We start from the raw sequence: 20,975 nt of genomic DNA on the forward strand, positions 1-20,975 counted from the left end.
GAACCAGCTCCGTGCAACAGGGATTGTAAGGCTTGCTCTCACTCTCTCCGCTGTTTACTTTAGTACCACTTGCCACTGACAGATGATGCTGCATTTATTCTAAACTACTTGTAGGTGTGGTTTCCCAAACATACCACTCTCAACCATGGCTCTGTACTTGTGCTTATGCTGTTCCCTGTACCTGAAATATCCTTTCCCTTCATCACTTTTACCAGTTTCCAACAAATCTTTTAAGACTTAGCTTAGGTATTTTTTTTTTTTTTTTTAATCTTTGAATGGACTCTCCAGTTTTTTAATGCTGGAGGCTGATTCTTTAGATGACCTTTCTTGGTCCCATAGCTCTCTCTTCTTCCTCAAACACTGGCTCAATTCCCTAAGTATTCTCTTCATAGAATGTAACATGCTGTATTAAGACATCTGCTTGTGTGTCCTCCCCTCTCACTCTATTGTTAAAGGGCCAAGACTACATCTTGTTCTTGTTCATTGTTTTATTCCTATAACACTCCATTCATAATTATAAACTACATGGCATTGTAGTAGCTCTTCTAATAACAATCAGGCAGAACCTTCCGACACTCCAGCTTTTCTCCGATCTTCCTTCTCAAGCCAACCTGTTTTAATTAAGGACTTACTACACACGTTTTACCAGGGAGGCATAATTTAGTTCAGAGACCTGTGTTCATATACTCCTTTAAAAAATCCTACCCAGCCGGGGAATGTACAGGCAGATAGCCCCATTCTTGCTCTTCTAATGCTTCTAATGGCTTTTCTCTTAATGTCTTCCTCAAGCCCTTCCTCTCTTAACAAGGAAATACGATGACAAAGTGATTAAGAGCATGGATTCTGGTTCAGATCCCAGCTCTACAACTTATTTCAGCCGTGTACTTTTGGGCAATGCACCTCATCTACAGAATGGGCATAATAATAATTCCCTACCATAGGGTTGCCATAATCCATAAACCTGGTTAAGTACTTCTTAAGTGTATGCTGCTCTGGATATTATGAATTAAGATGTGTCAATGGCTTTTGGCCATGCAATTTATGTTTCCACATTTAACCAAATGGTAAAACGATTCCATTTATTCAGTCCCATCCCTTTCTAGTTCCCTTACCCTGCTTTGCTAATTTTTTCCTCACTCCATAGAGGACTAGTTCCATAGGACAAAGGCTTTGTTTTGTTCATTGCTAAAAACAGTAATAGTATTGTATATACTTGTTGAGTGAATGGTGCAAAGTGGCAATGGGAAATATACACCAAAAGGTTCATTATACTGAAAAGAATAGATACATCTTTCTCTAATGGCTTCCAGTTCCATATTTAAAACACCATATGCCATAATGAAAACATAAGAAATTTATTAAAATTTTAAGGCAAATACATAATTTCAACAGATTTAGACCTATGTCAGGCGTGATAGAGTATGAATGCTTTCTTGAAATTCAAAATCAGATCCAAGGGTATCGCTTTCAGAATGTTCCAATACATTGAATTTACTTTTAGTTCTCTTGGATGAAACAGTCACTATTCTACTTTCTTTCTTGACAGAAATGTGATTTTTCAAAGACTCACTTTTAATTGGTTCATTAACCAAAGAGCTATCATGCTCTATTCCTTTGCTTTTCCAGTTCACAGATGAGTCAGAGCGGGAATGTAGGTCCTTTCCGTGTTTTTTCTTAGCAGAGTGTTTTTTGGTATATTCACCTGTTTTGGTTATTTTCTCTGAAGAAGATCTGCTATTTCTAGACAACTCGTCTTTTCTTTGACTTCCAGGTCCAGAAATCCCATCTGCTGAAGGAGAACATGTTCTACCAACGAATCCCTCCAGAGACTCCTGCCGCTGCTCAGTGGCTTCGACTCCCACGTTGTCTTCGGAAGTTTCTAAGTCCTCCTGAGTAGGAACGTGGACTTGCAAGGAGTCGAGAGGCAAAGGAATTGTAGCATCACTCGTAATTTTCTGAAACTGGAGGGGGAAAAAGAAAAGACAGAAATTCAGTAATGAACAAAGCCAACCATTAAAAAGCAGAGTCCTAAATGTCAATGTCAGTCTCTGATTTTATTAATGAATCATTTAGAAGATTTTAGAACCAGTTTTTTTTTTTTTCTAATTCTATCTTGCCAAGTGATTCCCAACTTAACTTTGCTATATCCAAGGCTATGTCCACTATGTTTTCAGATTCTTGTTTTTGGGGTAACCCCCCATTTCCCTTCCCCTCATTAAAAATACTAAAACTCTATTCCCTAAGAAAATTAATTTCTTTTCTATTTTGCAGCCACATATAAGCAGTATCCACTATGTGACAAGACTGTGTTCTCAAGTTGTCAGTCCCCACGACCAGTCTGAGACCAGCTGAGACGGGAGACGGGGGCTCCAAGTAGGGGGCTCCAAGTAAGGTAGAGGAAAAGCAGACAGGATTCCCCCTGTTCCCATAAGTGGGTGATTAACTAATATACTGTCTACTAGTTATATCTGGCTCACTTATTTTAAATAATTATCTGTATCAGTACTTGTACCTTCATTAGTGTTCCTTCATTGTAAGCTGACTGCATACAAATAGAAACCTAGATGAAATATGAATAGAATAGATATTTATACAATTTAAAATTTAGAATATATTCTCTAATGTTTCATTTCTTTCACTGAAGATAGTTTGCTTTAAGTCATAAATTTTCAAAAGAACTTTCAGTTTTCTTATATATAACAATATATGATGAAATGGGCACAAATTTACTAATCTCAGATTTAGAAAGGACCCTAAAGAGGCTTCTAGCTTCCAAGCATGTGAACTAAGACAGATTACTGTTATTTTCTCTGACTTGGTAACTCCCTTTTTGCTAAGCACTCTTATTCTGTCCACTTACTTGGATATTTTGCATTTGTCCTAGGGCATTCTGCTTTGATTCTGTTTTTTCTTCTTCAAGTGCCTTTTTTTCTACTTTAGGTGGACCAGTGAGAGTGGAATGCAGCTGGGGACGACCTAGCAAATGAAAATCTGACGGATCTATACCAGCTATTGAGGCAAGCTGCCCAAGCCTGGACAAGAGGAGGAAAAGGCAAGGGTTACTATAGTCACATAAAAGCAGCTTAGATTCCCCCATACCTGTACTTATGAAACACTTGTCCAATCTTAAAAGCCAATATCCTACTCCAGATTATAAGCCTCTATCTTTCCCAAGTTCTTAGACCTCGAGATATTCATGCTCTGGGCTTACAAAGATCATACAATCCTTTAATTTTCTCTCTCTCTTCAACAATGTGCTAACCCCTATTTGATTTTATTTCCTTACCTATTCCACTCCACTTTAAACACTGTCTCTAATAGCTTCAGCACCTACCATGTGCCTAGTCCTCATCTCTCACCTCTCTTCCCACACTTAAAAAAAAAATCTTTTCCCAGGTCATGGTTTTATTTTTATTGAATTTATTGGGGGTGACACTGGTTAACAAAATTATATAGGTTTCAGGTGCACAATTCCACAACACATCATCTGTACACTGTACTCTGTGTTCACCAACCCAAGTCAAGTCTCCTTCCATCACCATCTTCCCACACTTCTTTACCACCTTTCTTCCCTACAGTTTCCAAGAATGTGTGTGTTCCTTCCTTCCCAACACCAACCCATATACCCACAAACATTACTCCATCAATTATCAACCTCTCATTCTCTCTTTTGGCATCTTCTTTCAGTAAAATCACACCCAGGTGAGAACCACTGATCTATATATGCCCTGCTGATTAGTTATAATTTTTATGTGTAGGACAAAAATAATTTTAACTTTAATTTATTTAACAAGCAAAATGAATAAAAGGTAGGGAAATTCCTATGTCTTCTGGAGTATTTTCCAATTCAAATTACCTTTAATTTAGTCTTTACCCAAAACTATACTTACTAATTATTTTATTTATAGGTTACTCTTTTATAATGGGCTCTTCTGCTCTACCAAAGCAGGTTCACCATTTTGCATTTCTTTTAAAATGTAATTCCTCATTTAAAAAAATTAAGTACACTACCTATAATTATGCACTACATATGAACATGGAAGTGATGAAAACTGCTGAAGTTCCTTAGCAAAAACTACCCTTATAGTTTCAAAAAGCTGAATGCCATGGAGAGAAATTAACTAACCCAGCATCTTTAAGGAGATCCAAGAAAGCATGGAACTTCTGAAAAGAATTCTCAATGCTGCCCAAAACACCTTCATCATCCAGGATCATGTTTGTCAATGACTGTGCATGCAGGGCTTCAGACAAAGAAAAATTTATATTTCTTAACTGGGCATTTTCATGTTCAAGCTATAAAAGAAGATTGAAAATATCTGACATGATTTTCTCTGTAATCAAAAGTTTTTAAATATTTAAAATTGCAATAAATTTGTAATTAATCTAACTCTCCACCAATAGAAGACAATTATCAAAACCCAGAACCACTCAACAGAGTCTCTTATATAACACTTAGGTAGTATATAAATAAAACAATTATCACCCAGCCAGTGAGGCTCAGTGGTTGAGCGTTGACCCATGAACCAGGAGGTCACAGTTCAATTCCCAGTCAGGGCACATGCCTGGGTTTCAGGCATGAGCCCAAGAAGGGGGTGTGCAGGAGGCAGCCGATCAATGATTTGATCTCATCATTGATGTTTTTATCACTCCCTCTCTCTGAAATCAATAAAAATATATTTTAAAAAACACACAAAAATTATTGTTTTATTAATGATCTTTCAAAGATCACATTTTTAACTGGTTAAATTCACAATGGATCCTCATTTTACATTAGAGAATTCGCTGCTTAAGGGTTCCCTTAAATTAGAAAATAAAATACAGAGTCAAATTTGACAAGGAATATAACTCTGTTGAATGTTAAAAATTAATTTTAATGAGAAAAATATTAATTGTGCAAGTTTAAAAGTCCTAAGCCATACCCAATTTATTAACTGTATGATTACCAATATTTTCCTTGGCTTCTTAAAATATTTACTCCCTTGCACGCCTCTCCCTCATCATCTGTTCATTTAAAACCACATGTAAGTCCAATTCCAGTATCTCTTGGACTGTTTTGTTCATGATCCGTCTTTTGCCTTATATAAGCAGGTGCTCAATATTGATTGAATAAGTGTCCTCCAATCCAATGTATGCACTTTAAGAGATTCCTCCCTAAACTCACCTTATAATAACATATTTATATGGAATTTTTCATAGCTTATGCCCTGCTTTCATGCACATTAGCCTGATTGTAATTCTCATAATACATATTTTTCTTTCATTGTATTCTTAGCATTTTCCAATATCTTATACTTATTTATTTAAATGATTCACTTTCCTAATTCACTGTCAGTAAACAGTCTTAACATGCTACTGTTAAGACTGTTTTATGAAACTATATACATAGTGTAAGGGCAATGAGTGCTTTCTTGAATCAAGACATCATGAACAAAAAATAAGCTAATGTTATATAAAAGCACACACACAAAAAAACACCTAAGATCTTTACATTTTTTTAAACATGCTTTCTGGAATATAGTTCACATAACCAATAACTATAAGTAAATACAAAAGTTCATGTGGCACAACCAAGTTGTAATATATTACAGTTTTAAAGTTTACAAACAGTATGTGCGCATGGCTTAAAATCAAATAAAAATAAAACCAAAAAACTCTGCAAAGTAGAAGAAAACACTTTTGTTTACCTCACTAACTCGTTTGTCGGCCTTGAGTCTTATTACTCTTTCCTCCTTTAACTGATTTAGGCACTCCTCCAGTTTTCCCTGTGTGAGGAAATAGAGGAAATGTCATAAGCTATTCACAGTGTGACATCCAAGTCTTTCCAGCTATAGATCTCACCAAGGATTTAGAGGCAGAGCCACAACTGAATTCAGATTTCAGTATTATAATCCACTACTTTTAATGTCATACCATGATAGTGAATTACCGAAATACATCAAATTAGCATGTTCAAGATTTATTTAGCTTCTACTCTTTCCAAAATAGATTTGTGGCAGCTCACCATAAAAGGTATATACATCTATAATATAGTAAGTCAGAAATAAAAATTCCTCTATTATTTACAGAATGTTCTCATTATTTAAAACTGACTTCATAGAGATTCTAACCTTGGACACATTCAATAACTCGAAGCCTCAATTAAAAAGAAGCTAATAAAAAAACCTAATCACATGATAGAATTCAGAATGGTGGCTACCTTTGGGGAGGGAGGATATAGTGACTAGAGAAGTTGAGCAAGGGAACCTTTTGAAAAGCTGTAAATATTTTTATCTTGATGGGAGTCATGTGAATGTATACGTTTGTAAAAATTCACTGAGCTTGTAATTATGATTTAAGCACTTTGCTGCATGTATGTTAAACCTCAATAATTTTTTCTTTTTACAAAAACATCCAAACAAACCGCACCATAATTAGAGACAGTAGACTAAAATACTCCATTCGTAACCAGTTCTAAACAGCTTATCAAAGTTCAATGACATGAAACAGTTTCTCCCTCTAGTGGAGGGAATTAGAACATAATGTTAAATTTCTATGAAAAAGTATCCTCTCCTCCTACAAAGTAATTCATATTCTTTAAAATATGGGCGCTGATCCATGTTTCTCAGTGGTTAGAACATCGGCCTATGCACCAAAGGGTCTCAAGTTCAATTCCTGATCAAGGATATGATAAGGTTCTGGAGTAGTTTTCTTCCTGTCATCTGCTCTCCTTCCTCCCTGCTATTCATTGGCTAGTTGAAATTTTTTTGGAATAAAGCTCCCATCAGGCTGTGTATCAAATTTTATCCTCAAGTTTATTCCATTTAACATTGAATCAATCATTTTTTTAGTGGGACACAAAATATTCCATTGAGGGAGTTTACTGCTCCACGTTAATCACTCTTTTATGGTTAAACACTTAAGTTCTTCACAAATTTCCAATGTTATAAGACAAAAGATTTTTATTTTGTTTTATTTTTATGTACGGTGGCTCTTTTCATATTTAGCATACACTTTTTAAAATTAATTTTTCTATTAATCCTCATCCAAGGATTTATTTCCATTGATTTTTAGGGAGAGTGGAAGAGAGAGGGAAAGACAGAGAAACATTGATGTGAGAAAAACACATCGACTGGTTGCCTCCTGCACAAGCCCCGACCAGAGCTCAGGCTGGGGAGAAGCCTGCAACCAAGGTATGTGCCCTTGACCGGAACTGAACCCGGGACCCTTTGGTCCGCTGGCCGACGCTCTATCCACTGAGCCAAACCAGGTAGGGGTAGCATAATTTTAATGAAATAAATCTATGAGTTTGAGATTAAAGCAACTGAACATTTTTAAGGCTCTGAGGGAAAGATCTCCAAATTGCTTTCCAAAAGACTTCTAAGATTTTCTACTAATGGCAAGGTATCACTTAGTTATATAACCTTGGGCAAATTAAATAACTCTAGGCCTCAATTTAATCATCTATAAAATGGAGATAAGTTCTCATATCATAGAGTTCTTACAAGAATTACATGAGTGGGCACATATGTAAAACTTAGAAGAGTGCTTGGTTCATAGAATATTTCAATTAATGCTAAATGATGAACATATAAATGCAAACAGTAGCAAAGGGCTTAAAATAAAGTACAGTTGACCCCTGAACAACTCAGGTTTGAACTTCATGGGTCCACCTAATGTGAATTTTTAAAATTGACATGCACAGTTCAAGGGCCAACTGGTGGTTGGGAATCCGTGTAACACTGTGGAGGGCCAACTGAAGTTATATCTGACTATTCGACTGTGCAAGCGACAGGCACCCCATCCCCCACGTTGTTTAAGGGTCAACTGTAGTCTCATTCCACGCACACATCCAGCTCTGTAGAGGCAACCATTTCTTTAAGCAGGTTTTTAATTGCAAAATATATGAATACTGAAAAGAGCACAGAACAAAACTGTCAGTGTGACAAATAAGATTACTTATCTAACTACCATTCAAGTCTGTAAGTAAAACTTGCCCACAACACAAAACCCCCCCATGTTCTCTCCCCATCACAAGCCCCTCTTCTCCTGGAGTTAAATTACCAATCTTATTTCCCAACAATCATTTCCTTTACATTCATACATACCTAACAAAATAGTTTAGTTTTATCAATTTCTAGCTTTATGTGAAAAGAATCATAGAGTATGCAGTTTTTTGTATCTTATTTAATTCACTCAACATTGTTTTTAAAAATTCATCCACACTGGCGCTGGCCGGGTAGCTCAGCTGGTTAGAGTGTTACCCCAATATGCCAAGGTTGTGGGTTTGATCCCTGGTCAGGGCACATACAAGAATCAACCAATGAATGCATAAATGGGTGGAACAACAAATGGATGTTTCTCTCTCCCTCTCCCTCGCCCTTCCTCTAAATCAATCAATAAATTTAATTTTAAAAAGTGTTTTAAAAAATTTCATCCACACTGTTGCCTGTAGCTCTAGTTCATTCAGTTTTATTGCTTTGTAGTGTTCCCACTCTATGAATATACACAATTTACTTAATTTTTAACTCTGAATGAACATCTGGGAGCTGGAAGAGTTCTCATGCATCTTGAATCAGTTATTCCCATTCCCTCGTTACAGTTTCTAACCTTCTTGGTCTTCCCTAATGTCTATAATCGCTTTTCTAAATACAATCTTCTAGTCACCCGGTGGGAAATGAATACAACACATCTAAAATGACAATGAATGGGGATTAGACGCTCAGGGTCTTGTCTTACTCTGCAACTTAGACTAAACCATTTCAGTGCTACAATTTGTAGGTGCTCATTTACAAGATGAAAGGGGTAATTTTACATGAATGACAGATTCCTCACACTCTAACATTTCATAATTTTCTAAGCACTTATCTTAAAATTTCTCTATACTATTGTCTTTAGTTTTAACTTAAAAAATAAAAATCTGGCTTTCTTTTTTGAAAATCAAATAGTTGTTTCCATAGTCCTAATGGGATAACTAGTTCTAAATCTTCGAAGTTTTATACTAAAAGAAAATCATGTTTAATAATTAAAAAGAAAATTAAATGTGGCCCAGCTGGCATGGCTCAGTGGTTGAGCATTGATCTAGGAACCTGGAGACCGTGGTTCAATTCCCAGTCAGGGCACATGCCTGGGTTGCAGGCTCAATCCCAGTTCAGGGCTTGCAGGAGGCAGCCAATCAGTGATTTTCTCTCATCATTGATGTTTCTGTCTCTCCCTCTCCCTTCCTCTCCGAAATCAATAAAAACATATTAAAAAAATTTAAATGTGGAGTTTGTAGCACAAAAAGACAAGGTCCTCCTAAATACTGTTTCCCTTATTTATTACAAATTACCAACTCTGCATTAAAGTTGAAATAAATACAGTATATATGAGATGCAAAAATTTGTCATACAAATCAATTATTTTTTTTTTTATCCATACAAGCAGAAGATGTCAGGTTTATTAGTCAATATAATGTAGAATTTTTTATTTTAGGAAAGGGGAATATCAACATCAAAACTTTTGTTTTCAACTCTACTTTTGCTAGAAATTAAGTCACATTTTCCTTTTATAGAAAGAGTTCAGCTAGAACAGTCAATTTCCCGATCTGTAAAATAAGAGCACTGAATCAGCTGACTGACTACATTCATTCAATTTCTTGAATGTTTATCTTATGATCATTCAGGTTCTCCCTAAATCTAATATATTCTACAGTTCTAAGGAAAGGGGAATATATTAGTGATAGCATGTTTTGATTTTTATTTCTTAGAGTTTAAACGTCCATCTTTTACCTTGGTCTAAGCGAAGGCACTACTCAAGGGGACACAATGCAGATGGGAAGGGAAAACAGAAGCCTCACGCAAGCTGTCCTACTCTCCTCTATATTTTGAAAGTGGTAACTTTGTACCTGCAATGCTTCTTGTTTTAAACTTGTTTTCTCAGGTTCTTCTTGAACACTTTCTGAAGAATCATCGACCTCTTCGATTTCTGAGGAGGACGGACTCTCTACTGTCACAGTCACGGGAAAATCTAATTGCTTGAAGAAAGAAGACAGGAAGTATAAGAGATAAGATAAACCAGCTACCCAATATTAAAAGACACTTAACAAGTGATCTGAATTATCAGTTATTATTTATAAATATTTTTCACTGCTCCTTAATGTAAAACAAGCAATGATAAGGTAAAATGACAGGAACTTATTTTATCTGTATTATTGTAGGGAATTATGTTGTATATGGTTAGGATTAATACTTGGAATTGACCATAGTATTTTTTTAAATGTCTTTCACATAAGCCATGGACGGGCCAGTGTAAACATTTTTTCTCAGATCAATTTTATACTGCGATTAGAAATTTATTCTTCACCAACGGACACAAAAAGTCTGAAAGAAAATTACATTTTTTAGAAGAAAATCCACCAGGAAGGGAGTGATAAAGAAGAATTAGAAGCCCTAGCTGGTTTGGTTAAGTGGATAGAGTGTCAGCCTGCAGACTGAAGGGTCCCAGGTTTGATTCTGATCAAGGGCACATGCCTGGGTGCAGGCTCAATCCCCAGTGAGGGGTGTACAGGAGGCAGCTGATCAATGATGCTCTCTCATCACTAATGGTTCTTTCTCTCTCTCTCTCTCTCTCTCTCTCTCTCTCTCTCTCTCCCCCCCCCTTCCTCTCTGAAATCAATAGAAATATATCGTATATATCTATATATATAAAAGCCTAAGTGACCATTATAATCGGTTGACTAAATGACCTGTTGACTGGTTCCTATGATGGCGCACTTACCATCAGGGGGCAGATGCTCAATGCAGGAGCTGTCCCCTGGTGGTCAGTGTGTTCCCACAGCCAACCTCCCTTGGCCGGCCAACCTCCCGCAGTCCCTCCCCTCCACAGTCAGCCCAGATGGGCCCTGACTGGCCCCAATCGCCAGCCAGGCCGAGGGACTCCACCTGTGCACAAATTCCTGAACCAGGCCTCTAGTAGATATATAAAGAATTGGAAGAATAATTTGAAAGCAAAACACTAGAATTTTAAAAAATAAATCACACACCCATACACAACTAAAAGTGACCCATCAAAAACCTCTTCTTCTCATCATTCTTAAGACAAAGTGTGTGTAGTACTAATACAACTCTCCTGGTCAAGTTTCACTGCCACTGGAATGTTGTTCAATATGGTATTTCCAAAATTTAAAAAATGGACCTGGTTCAACCCTGTAAAAAGTTTACAGATCAAAAAGAAGTGTGCGAGGACAGCACCGAGGACAAGTCACTAAGATAGTGTTTCAACCACAAGCAGCAAACCCTGCAGTGTAGGAAGGTCCCAACAGTAGAACAAGACAGACACTCTTCTGGGCAGGCAGAAGTGGTAATGACGCCCAGAGTGCTATTCTTTCAATCCCAGGAGTGCTATTTTTTACAGAGCAACCACACAGTCTCTCAGGATAGCTGGGGGGAGAACCAGATACTGAGGATTCGTGTGCTCTAAGGCCATGAGGCAGTATGACAGAAAGTATGTGTGGTCTTGATGAGACAGGGAGAAGTGTTCTGAGAGAGCAGAGACTTTGGGATGTGTTGCTTTATTTTGGCTTTAGGATAAGAAAGATAACATTTCTTGAAAACATCAGAACATTCTTAACTATGACAGCTACACATACTGGATCAGTAATGGCAGTCACATTCATTCACTGGGTAACAGTGATTTGTGGACTAGAGAAATGGCTTCCTTGTTTGCTGGTACAGATGAAGCCACAAGGCCCCCAGTGTGTGCCACATCCACACAACTACAAGGTGGCATCGGGAGAGTGACCTGACAAGTTTTAAATGACGAGTTTAAAAGGAAGGAAAATGTTTCTTGCAAGACTGTTAAGTTTAAAAAGCAGAGAGAACAAACTTGCACCTTTTCCACTTCAACCCCCTATGTGCCATAAATATGACAGCTACATACCTGCAACTGATTATATGTATCACGAGTTTTGATCAATGGGAAACCCCTAAAGAAATATCAACAAATAAAATTATATTTTAATATAAGTACATCATCAGTTAACCCCAGTTAATAAAACTTGTCAGGATTATGTACCATATCCATATAGAATTTTGTATAACAATAAATAAGCTCAAAATTAGCACCCATAAGACTCTGCTATGGAGACAATTGAACAGAATTTAGCATATTGGCTTTGTGATAACTCAGAACTGCTGAGAGGCACCTTCAGTTCCTATGTCAGGATGGTTGAGATTTCTAGTCTAACTTCTTTAATGGTGATATTAATGGTTCTTCAATTTATGACTCCTAAGACTAGGATGGATTGAGGTTAGTGTCTCAAAAAAAAGATACGAAACCACTAAGTTATAAAACTAATGTGCAAAGACTGGGACCTCAGCACTATAGTTTATACAATAATAATTCACATTAGCAGTCGTCCAATGGAGACTCCAATGAATAACTGATCATTATACATGATAGATTTAATGTGAGCAATTTTATATTTTACATAGTACCTACTTCAAGTCCTATTTAAAATCAATTCTGTTTTCTTAAGCAATTGTAAAACCCCAATTTCTTGAATACTACCAAGTAAGTCATTTGAAAATAATTTATAGCAATCTAATTCACTGGCAAGCCTAAAATTATAGTTCAACAATTTAAAAAGACTTCTACATTTCGATGACAAATATTACTATAAACAGCTATCCCCTGAGTAAACAATCAGCTAAAACTAGTTAAATCTAGTGTAATTCACTAAAATGAGTTATGACAGTTGACTGAGTAACATTAAGTCTAATCCATACTTCTTCCTACATCTGTGCTGCAGGGCTTGGCTCAACTGTATCAGCCTTTAATGAAACCTTTCTCACTCACACAATTAGAGATAATTTTAGTCTCCTCTTGACTCCCACTGGGTTACATCTGTTGTGATACTCAAGCAATAACTTTAAATTCCCAATTATAATTATCTTTAGTTTTTCTTCCTTAAAGGTGCACTAGGCAAAAACATTGTGTGAGTTATCTTTATTCTCTATAGAAACAGCCACAGACCTCCTTCCTACATAATAGAAACTCCTAAAGATAGGAAATAAAAATACTGTACCTGTTCCTTTTTGCACGTTCTGCAGTACGCCATGGCAGGAAACCAGACACGCCGGGCGGTAGAGGTTCAGGAGCATAATTATCTTTCCCAAGGGAGTGTTTCCTTCCATTATTTACAGGTTTCTTTGTAGCCAATCCTGTTTGAGAAAACATTAAAAGAAAGACTCAGGATGCATTCAAGGACCACAGAACACTTATCACATATGCATACTTCAAAAAAAATACAAGCAGGCACTTAAAAATGATGCCAAGGCCATTAAAAACAGTCATTTTATAAAAATGTTTTTACATAGGCAAGCATTGTTTAAAAATATTTAACAAGTTAATATTTTAACTAAAATACATTAACAGTGCAGAATATGCAAAAGTGAATAAAAAATATGTCAAGGAAAGAAAATTATACAGGATACATTTTATGTACCATGCAGAAACATTTAGTTTATTGAATTTCAAAATACCTTTGGCATTTCTGAATTTCAAAGATAGAGAAACAGATACATCCATGACTCCTGCTAAACAGAATCTTCTGAAGTAGACCAAAATTTCAACTTAAGATTAATTTTGCTATGTAAAAATGATCAAGGCTACAAGACTGAAAGTTGCTGGGTGGTAGGTAATCAAAGTTACTCTACTATAAGTCTGTTGACCTTCATTGCTCATTTGATTTCATGTAGAAAATACAAAAGAAATAAAACCCATTGGATAAAAAAGCAAAATATGGAGACTTATCCTACATTTCAATACTAAAGAGTTAAGTATCATTACATGAAATATTTGGTATCAAAAACTAGCCTACATTTTAATATTTTCTTTATAACACACCATATATTAAAATTCACATTTAAGAATTTTCACTGTTACTGAAAACAAATAATATATGGTTATATTTATCCTTGAAATCTATTTTACTATAGAAGATCTACTTAAGCAACATTAGTATGCAAAATACAGCATATGTGATAGTAAAGGACAAATATTTCATGTAGTGTAACTTATTGATAATCACATAATTCTGTGTGATTTCTCTGGATATATTTACATTATCTCTTAAAATATATAGGACCTCAGTCAGTTCATCTTATACTATTATATTTTTATTTATTTAATTACCCTCTAACAAATAATGTTTGTGTATGTGTGGTTTGTATGTGTATACCTTTTCCTTTAATTTCAGAAATGAAAGCAAATATATGTAATGAAAACCAAAAGAATTTACACTTCTCTTGTTAGATTTAAAAAATTCTAATAAATTCCTATTTTCTTTCTGTACACATCATTACCATATAAATGTGACACAATTCACACAATTATTTAACCCATAACCTTGCCTGGATCTAACTATATAGCCAGACACTTATTTGGCTTACCTCTATGTCTCCAAATAACTGAGGCAAATACAAAAAAAAGCCCAAGAAATAAAATTACTCTTAAAATAGCTTAGCGAGCTCACAAATTTGTACATTTCCACTTTGTTTAATCGTGCTAAGTAAGAAAAAAAATTTTAATTTTTCTATTCTCATTCCATGATGCCAGGTACTAAAATTATAGAATTCCTAATTATTTTTTAATATGTAAATGTTTCATATGTTTCCACTTCTAATATTATATCAAAACACTAACTTAGTTACTTTTAAGACTCTTACGCATGATATAAACTTTTAATAATATATAATTATTGTAATACTCTCAATTTCTTTGTATATACTACTTGACTATTAAAATATCACTGGAAATAAAAACTATACGCAAATCATAAGATTTCTTTTGATTTAATAAATACTCTTACCAACTACTATTAAACATATTATTATTATTTTTGCTTAATCCTCATCTAAGGATATTTTTTCCATTGGTTTTTTTATTTTTATTTATTTTTTTTATTTTTAATTTTTATTTTTATTTATTTTTTATTTATTTATTTATTTTTTATTTATTGCTTAAAGTATTACAAAGGGTATTACATATGTGTCCATTTTATCCCCCCACCCTAGACAGTCCCCTAGCCTCCCCTATCCCCCAGTGTCTTATGTCCATTGGTTATGCTTATATGCATGCATACAAGTCCTCTAGTTGATCTTTTACCCCCCTACCTCCTGCCCCCCAACCCTCCCCGGCCTTCCTGCTGCAGTTTGACAATCTGTTTGAGGCAGCTCTGCCTCTGTATCTATTATTGTTCAAAAGTTTATAACGGTCTCTATTATCCATGAATGAGTGAGATCATGTGGTATTTTTCCTTCATTGACTGGCTTATTTCACTTAGCATAATGCTCTCCAGTTCCATCCATGACGTTGCAAATGGTAAGAGTTCCTTCCTTTTTAGAGCAGCATAGTATTCCATCGTGTAGATGTACCACAGTTTTCTGATCCATTCATCTACTGATGGGCACTTAGGCTGTTTCCAGATCTTAGCTATGGTGAATTGTGCTGCTATGAACATAGGGGTGCATATATCCTTTCTGATTGGTGTTTCTGGTTTCTTGGGATATATTCCTAGAAGTGGGATCACAGGGTCAAATGGGAGTTCCATTTTTAGTTTTTTTAAGGAAACTCCATACTGTCTTCCATAGTGGCTGCACCAGTCTGCATTCCCACCAGCAGTGCACAAGTGTTCCTTTTTCTCCACATCCTCTCCAGCACTTGTCGTTTGTTGATTTGTTGATGATAGCCAGTCTGACAGGTGTGAGATGGTACCTCATTGTTGTTTTGATTTGCATCTCTCGGATGATTAGTGACTTTGAGCATGTTTTCATACGTCTCTTGGCTTTCTGAATGTCCTCTTTTGAAAGGTGTCTATTTAGGGCCTTTGCCCATTTTTTGATTGGATTGTTTATCTTCCTTTTGTTAAGTTGTATGAGTTGCCTATAAATTTTGGAGATTAGGCCCTTATCAGATATGACATTGGCAAATACGTTTTCCCACACAGTGGGTTTTCTCGTTGTTTTGTTGATGGTTTCTTTTGCTGTGCAGAAGCTTTTTATTTTGATGTAGTCCCATTTGTTCATTTTTTCTTTAGTTTCAAGTGCCCTAGGAGCTGTATCAGTGAAGAAATTGCTTCGGCATATGTCTGAGATTTTGTTGCCTTTGGATTCTTCTAGAATTTTTATGGTTTCCTGTCGTACATTTAAGTCCTTTATCCATTTTGAGTTTATTTTTGTGTATGGTGTAAGTTGGTGGTCTAGTTTCATTTTCTTGCATATATCTGTCCAATTTTCCCAACACCATTTATTGAAGAGACTATCTTGGCTCCATTGTATGTTCTTGCCTCCTTTGTCAAATATTAATTGAGCATATTGGTTCGGGCCAATTTCTGGGCTCTCTATTCTATTCCATTGATCTATATGCCTATTCTTGTGCCAGTACCAGGCAGTTTTGAGAACAGTGGCTTTGTAATACAACTTGATATCTGGTATTGAGATCCCACCTACTTTGTTCTTTTCAGGATTGCTGCAGCTATTCGGGGTCTTTTTTTATTCCAGATGAATTTTTGGAGAGTTCGTTCTAGATCTCTGAAGTATGCCATTGGTATTTTAATGGGAAGTGCGTTGAATTTATAGATTGCTTTGGGTAGTATGGACATTTTAATGATGTTGATTCTACCAATCCATGAACATGGTATGTTCTTCCATCTGTTTATGTCTTCCTCTATATCTTTTTTCAACGTCCTGTAGTTTTCTGAGTAGAGGTCTTTTACCTCTTTAGTTAAGTTTATTCCTAGGTAGCTTAATTTTTTTGGTGCGATGGTAAACGGGATTGTTTTTATAATCTCTCTTTCTGAAAGTTCACTATTGGTGTATAGAAATGCCTCAGATTTCTTGGGGTTAATTTTGTATCCTGCTACATTGCCAAATTCATGTATTAAGTCTAGTAGCTTTTTGATGGAGTCTCTAGGGTTTTGTATGTATATCATGTCGTCTGCAAATAAGGACAGTTTTACTCCATTGGTTTTTTTAGAGAGAGTAGAAAGAAGGGATGGAGAGAGAGAGAGAGAGAGAAACATTGATGTGAGAGAGAGACATCAATTGGTCCCCTGCATGTGCCCTGATCAGGACTGGCGAACAAACCCGCAACTGAGATATGTGCCCTTGACCAGAATTGAACCTGTGATCCTTTGGTGTGCAGGCCGATGCAATACCACCGAGCCACACCACCCAGGGCTATTTAATATATTATTGACCAAACAAGTTAATTAATGGAGACTCAAAAACACACATTTTTTAATAAAAAAAGAACGTTGTATTTATGAAGACGTTTTACAAAAATTACTTAATATTTAGGTTATTTGCAATTTTTCACCAATTTAAAAAAATTGACCAATCAACTCAATGAAACCTTGTGAATGCATTAAAAAGTGTAACTAGGGCTTAGCCAGCATGTCTCAGTGGTTGAGCGTCGATCTATGAACCAGGAGTTCACGGTTCAATTCCTGGTCAAACATATGCCCATGTTGCGGGCTTGATCCCCAGTGTGGCGCATGTAGGAGGCAGCCAATCAATAATTCTCTCTCATCATTGATGTTTCTCTCTCTCTCTTTCTCTCTCTCTTCCATTCTGAAATCAATAAAAGTATATTTTAAAAAATACTTAAATGGGGTAAACAATCTATTCAATAAATGCTGTTGGAAAAACTGGACAGATACATGTAAAAAAATGAAACTAGACCATCTTCTTACACCATATACAAGAATAAACTCAAAATGGATTAAAGACTTAAATGTAAGATTACAAATCATAAAACTCCTAGAAGAAAACATAGGCAGTAAAATCCTGGATATTTCTCTTAGTAATATTTTTTCTAATATATCTCCTCGGGCAAGGGAAACAAAAGAAAAGATAAACAAATGGAATTACATCAAACTAAAAAGTTTTGCACAGCAAAGGAAACCACCAACAAAATGAAAAGACAACCCAAAGAACATATTTGCTGATGATACATCCGATAAGGGGTTAATACCCAAAATTTATAAAGAACTCATACAACTCAAACCCTAATTTAATTTTTAAAAATGGGCAAAGGACCCGAATAGACATTTCTCCAAAGAGGAACGGCCAGTAGATATATGAAAGGGTAGTCAACTTCCCTATCAGAGACATGCAAATTCAAACCACAATGAGCTATCAATTCATACCTGTCAGAATGGCTATCATCAATGAATCAACAAACAACAAGTGTTGGTGAGAATGTGGAGAGAAGGGTACCCTTGTGTATTGTTGGTGAGAATGCAGATTGGTGCAGCCACTATGGAAAACAGTATGGAGGTTCCCCTCAAAATTAAAAAATGGAACTGCCTTATGACCCAGCAATTCTACAACTAGAAAACATTCAAAATAATAAACTTTTTATGAAATCCGAACAAGAAAATTGGTTAATTAAAAAAAAAGAAAATATTAGCATCTCATTCCGAAATTATTTATTTCTACATTCTACAAATTCTCATAATCTGTATCAGAACAATTAGTCATCCTAATATGTATGTAGTTAATACTGTTTGTTACCATAAAAACCATACAATAGAAGAGTCTTCAGTTTTAACACACCAGAACACATAAAGGGTATAACTTTTAGTAGCATTAAAGAGCAAAGAATTACCAATTCTAATAGTAGCTTTTCCTTTTCTACCACTTCCCAGAATTATAGTTTTTTTTTTCTGTTTAGCAGTTTTCAATGGTTCCTTCACTGATGGAGGAGTTATCCACTGATACTGGAAGAGGAATAATAAATAATCCATTTCAGATAAAGGTAATTTATGAGGGTTTGGTATATAATTAAAGTCACCACAAACTTTTTTCTAGGAAATTGACAGATTATAAACATAAAAAATTTATTTTACTTTCTTAATTGGAAAGTATATCTTAATTGGGAATTTTAAGATATTTTAAGTTAAGAAAAGGTTTACAATCTGTATTTCTGGTACCCCAAATTAAATAATCACACAATATTTTAAAAAACTGAAAGCCATTTCATTTGACTAAAAACTTAATTTAAGATGGCAAAAATGACCTTGGTAATTTTATTTTATTAGAAAAAGAAGAAAAAAAATCAATGAAAGAGAAATTCTTCCAAGAGAAGTGAAACATACTATACCTCTGAGTTGGCACTGCTTCCATTCTGGAGAACTTTTTTGATAATTGCTTTCATCACAGAATGATCTAAAGTAAAATAAATTGAAATTATAGTAACTGTTTTTCAATGAGTGGCTATTCTCATTTATAAACAAAAGGAAACCAATTATTGCTTTTCCTATAAAATTAAATATGAAATCCTCATAATGTAATTGTATACCTATTCCCATCTTTGATATTCTAATTTCTTCTCAAAAACCTAAGATGAGGGATGGTGTGGATGGGGAGAGAGTAACCAAAGAACTTATATGCATATATGCATAACCCATGGACATAGACGTTAGTGTGGTGAAGACCTGGGGGTGAGAGGTGGGAACATAGTGGAGGGAGGTCAATGGGGGGAAAAAAGGATATATCTGTAATACTTTCAATAATAAAGATAAATTTAAAAAACAACAACAAAAAACCTAAGATGAAAGTATGCCACCTCACACATTGCTCTCCCCTCCCCCAATGGCTATTATTTTGGCAGCAGCAAAGATCAAGTCTAAACACTTTGGGGGTTTTTTTTGTTTGTTTTAAAATATACTTTATTGATTTTTTACAGAGAGGAAGGGAGAGGGATAGAGAATTAGAAACATCGATGAGAGAGAAACATCAATCAGCTGCCTCCTGCACATCTCCCACTGGGGATGTGCCCGCAACCAACGTACATGCCCTTGATTGGAATCGAACCCAGGACCCTTCAGTCCACAGGCCGACGCTCTATCCACTGAACCAAACTGGTCAGGGCATTGGGTTTTTTTTAATTAAATATATATATATATATATATATATTTCAGAGAGGTAGGAGAAAGAGATAGAAACATCAATGATGAGAGAGAATCATTGATCGGCTGTCTCCTGCACACCCCACACTGGGGATCGAGCCCGCAATCTGGGCATGTGCCCTTGACCAGAATCAAACCTAGGACCCTTTAGTCCACAGGCTGATGCTCTATCCATTGAGCCAAACCAGCTAGGGTGGACTTGTTTCTTTACTGCTATTTCCTTCATATACCATGCCTGATCTAACTGCACGTCTTTTTAGCTACACCCTCAAAACACAATCTGAACTCAACCACTTTCACCAGCTGCAACTTGCCACCCTAAGGTAAGCCATAGCCATCGCTTATTTGGACCATTGTGATAGTCTTCAAACTGGTCTCCCTGTTTGCTGCTGCTGCTTCTTTTTTTTAAAATATATATTTTTATTGATTTCAGAGAGGAAAGGAGAGGGAGAGATAGAAACATCAATGATGAGAATCATTGATCAGCTGCCTCCTGCATGCTCCCTACTGAGGATCGAGCCCACAACCCAGGCATGTGCCCTTGACTGGAATCGAATCTGGGACCCTTCAGTCCACAGGCCAATGCTCTATCCACTGAGCCAAACCAGCTGGGGCCCTGTTTGCTTCTTTATCCCCCCAAAAGTCTAGTCTCCACACCAGGGTCATCTTATTGAAACACTTCCCAGATGATGCCTTTTTCCAGCTCAAAATCCTTTGCTCATTTAGAGCAAGCCATGTCCTTCCTCTGACCTTTAAGACCTTACAAAATCAGGTCCCTGGCTAGCTCCCTGACCTCATAGCATACCATGTTCTTCCTCATTCAGTGCTCTGGCCACGTTGGCTTCCTTGTTTTTCCTTAAATACTCCATCCACCCTGCCACCTATGTGCCTGCACACTCATTGCTCTCCTGTCCTGGCATGTGCTTCCCCAGATCTTCCATGGCTTGCCCCTCTCTTCACTCAGGTCTCTTCCACTTGAATGTCACTTCTCTAGTAAAGCTGTCCCCTGACAAACCTATCTAATATAGTCCTACGTGCCTCCTTC

The 20,975-nt window shown here is 36.1% G+C and overlaps 1 protein-coding gene across 3 annotated transcripts in view; it reads right to left on the minus strand.

Annotated features, from left to right (window-relative positions):
• Nucleotides 1-1,334: 1,334 nt before the first annotated feature.
• CEP78 (centrosomal protein 78) overlaps nucleotides 1,335-20,975 on the minus strand; it is a 31,804-nt gene continuing 12,163 nt past the window's right edge. Inside the window, exons 7-16 of one of the 3 annotated variants that reach the window (XM_036330763.1) lie at nucleotides 19,123-19,187; nucleotides 18,628-18,739; nucleotides 13,043-13,178; nucleotides 11,896-11,941; nucleotides 9,863-9,991; nucleotides 5,685-5,762; nucleotides 4,127-4,293; nucleotides 2,861-3,032; nucleotides 2,513-2,560; nucleotides 1,335-1,961 (exon numbers count right to left, since the gene is read on the minus strand). In XM_036330763.1, the coding sequence (XP_036186656.1) occupies nucleotides 1,401-1,961; nucleotides 2,513-2,560; nucleotides 2,861-3,032; nucleotides 4,127-4,293; nucleotides 5,685-5,762; nucleotides 9,863-9,991; nucleotides 11,896-11,941; nucleotides 13,043-13,178; nucleotides 18,628-18,739; nucleotides 19,123-19,187 (1,514 nt within the window). In that variant the 3' untranslated portion in view covers nucleotides 1,335-1,400. The remainder of the gene's footprint in view (nucleotides 1,962-2,512; nucleotides 2,561-2,860; nucleotides 3,033-4,126; nucleotides 4,294-5,684; nucleotides 5,763-9,862; nucleotides 9,992-11,895; nucleotides 11,942-13,042; nucleotides 13,179-18,627; nucleotides 18,740-19,122; nucleotides 19,188-20,975) is intronic. The other 2 variants (XM_036330765.1, XM_036330764.1) reach the window with 2 other exon arrangements.

Source organism: Myotis myotis, unplaced genomic scaffold (assembly GCF_014108235.1).
Source record: "Myotis myotis isolate mMyoMyo1 unplaced genomic scaffold, mMyoMyo1.p scaffold_m19_p_12, whole genome shotgun sequence".
In the NCBI taxonomy this organism is placed as follows: Eukaryota; Metazoa; Chordata; class Mammalia; order Chiroptera; family Vespertilionidae; genus Myotis; species Myotis myotis.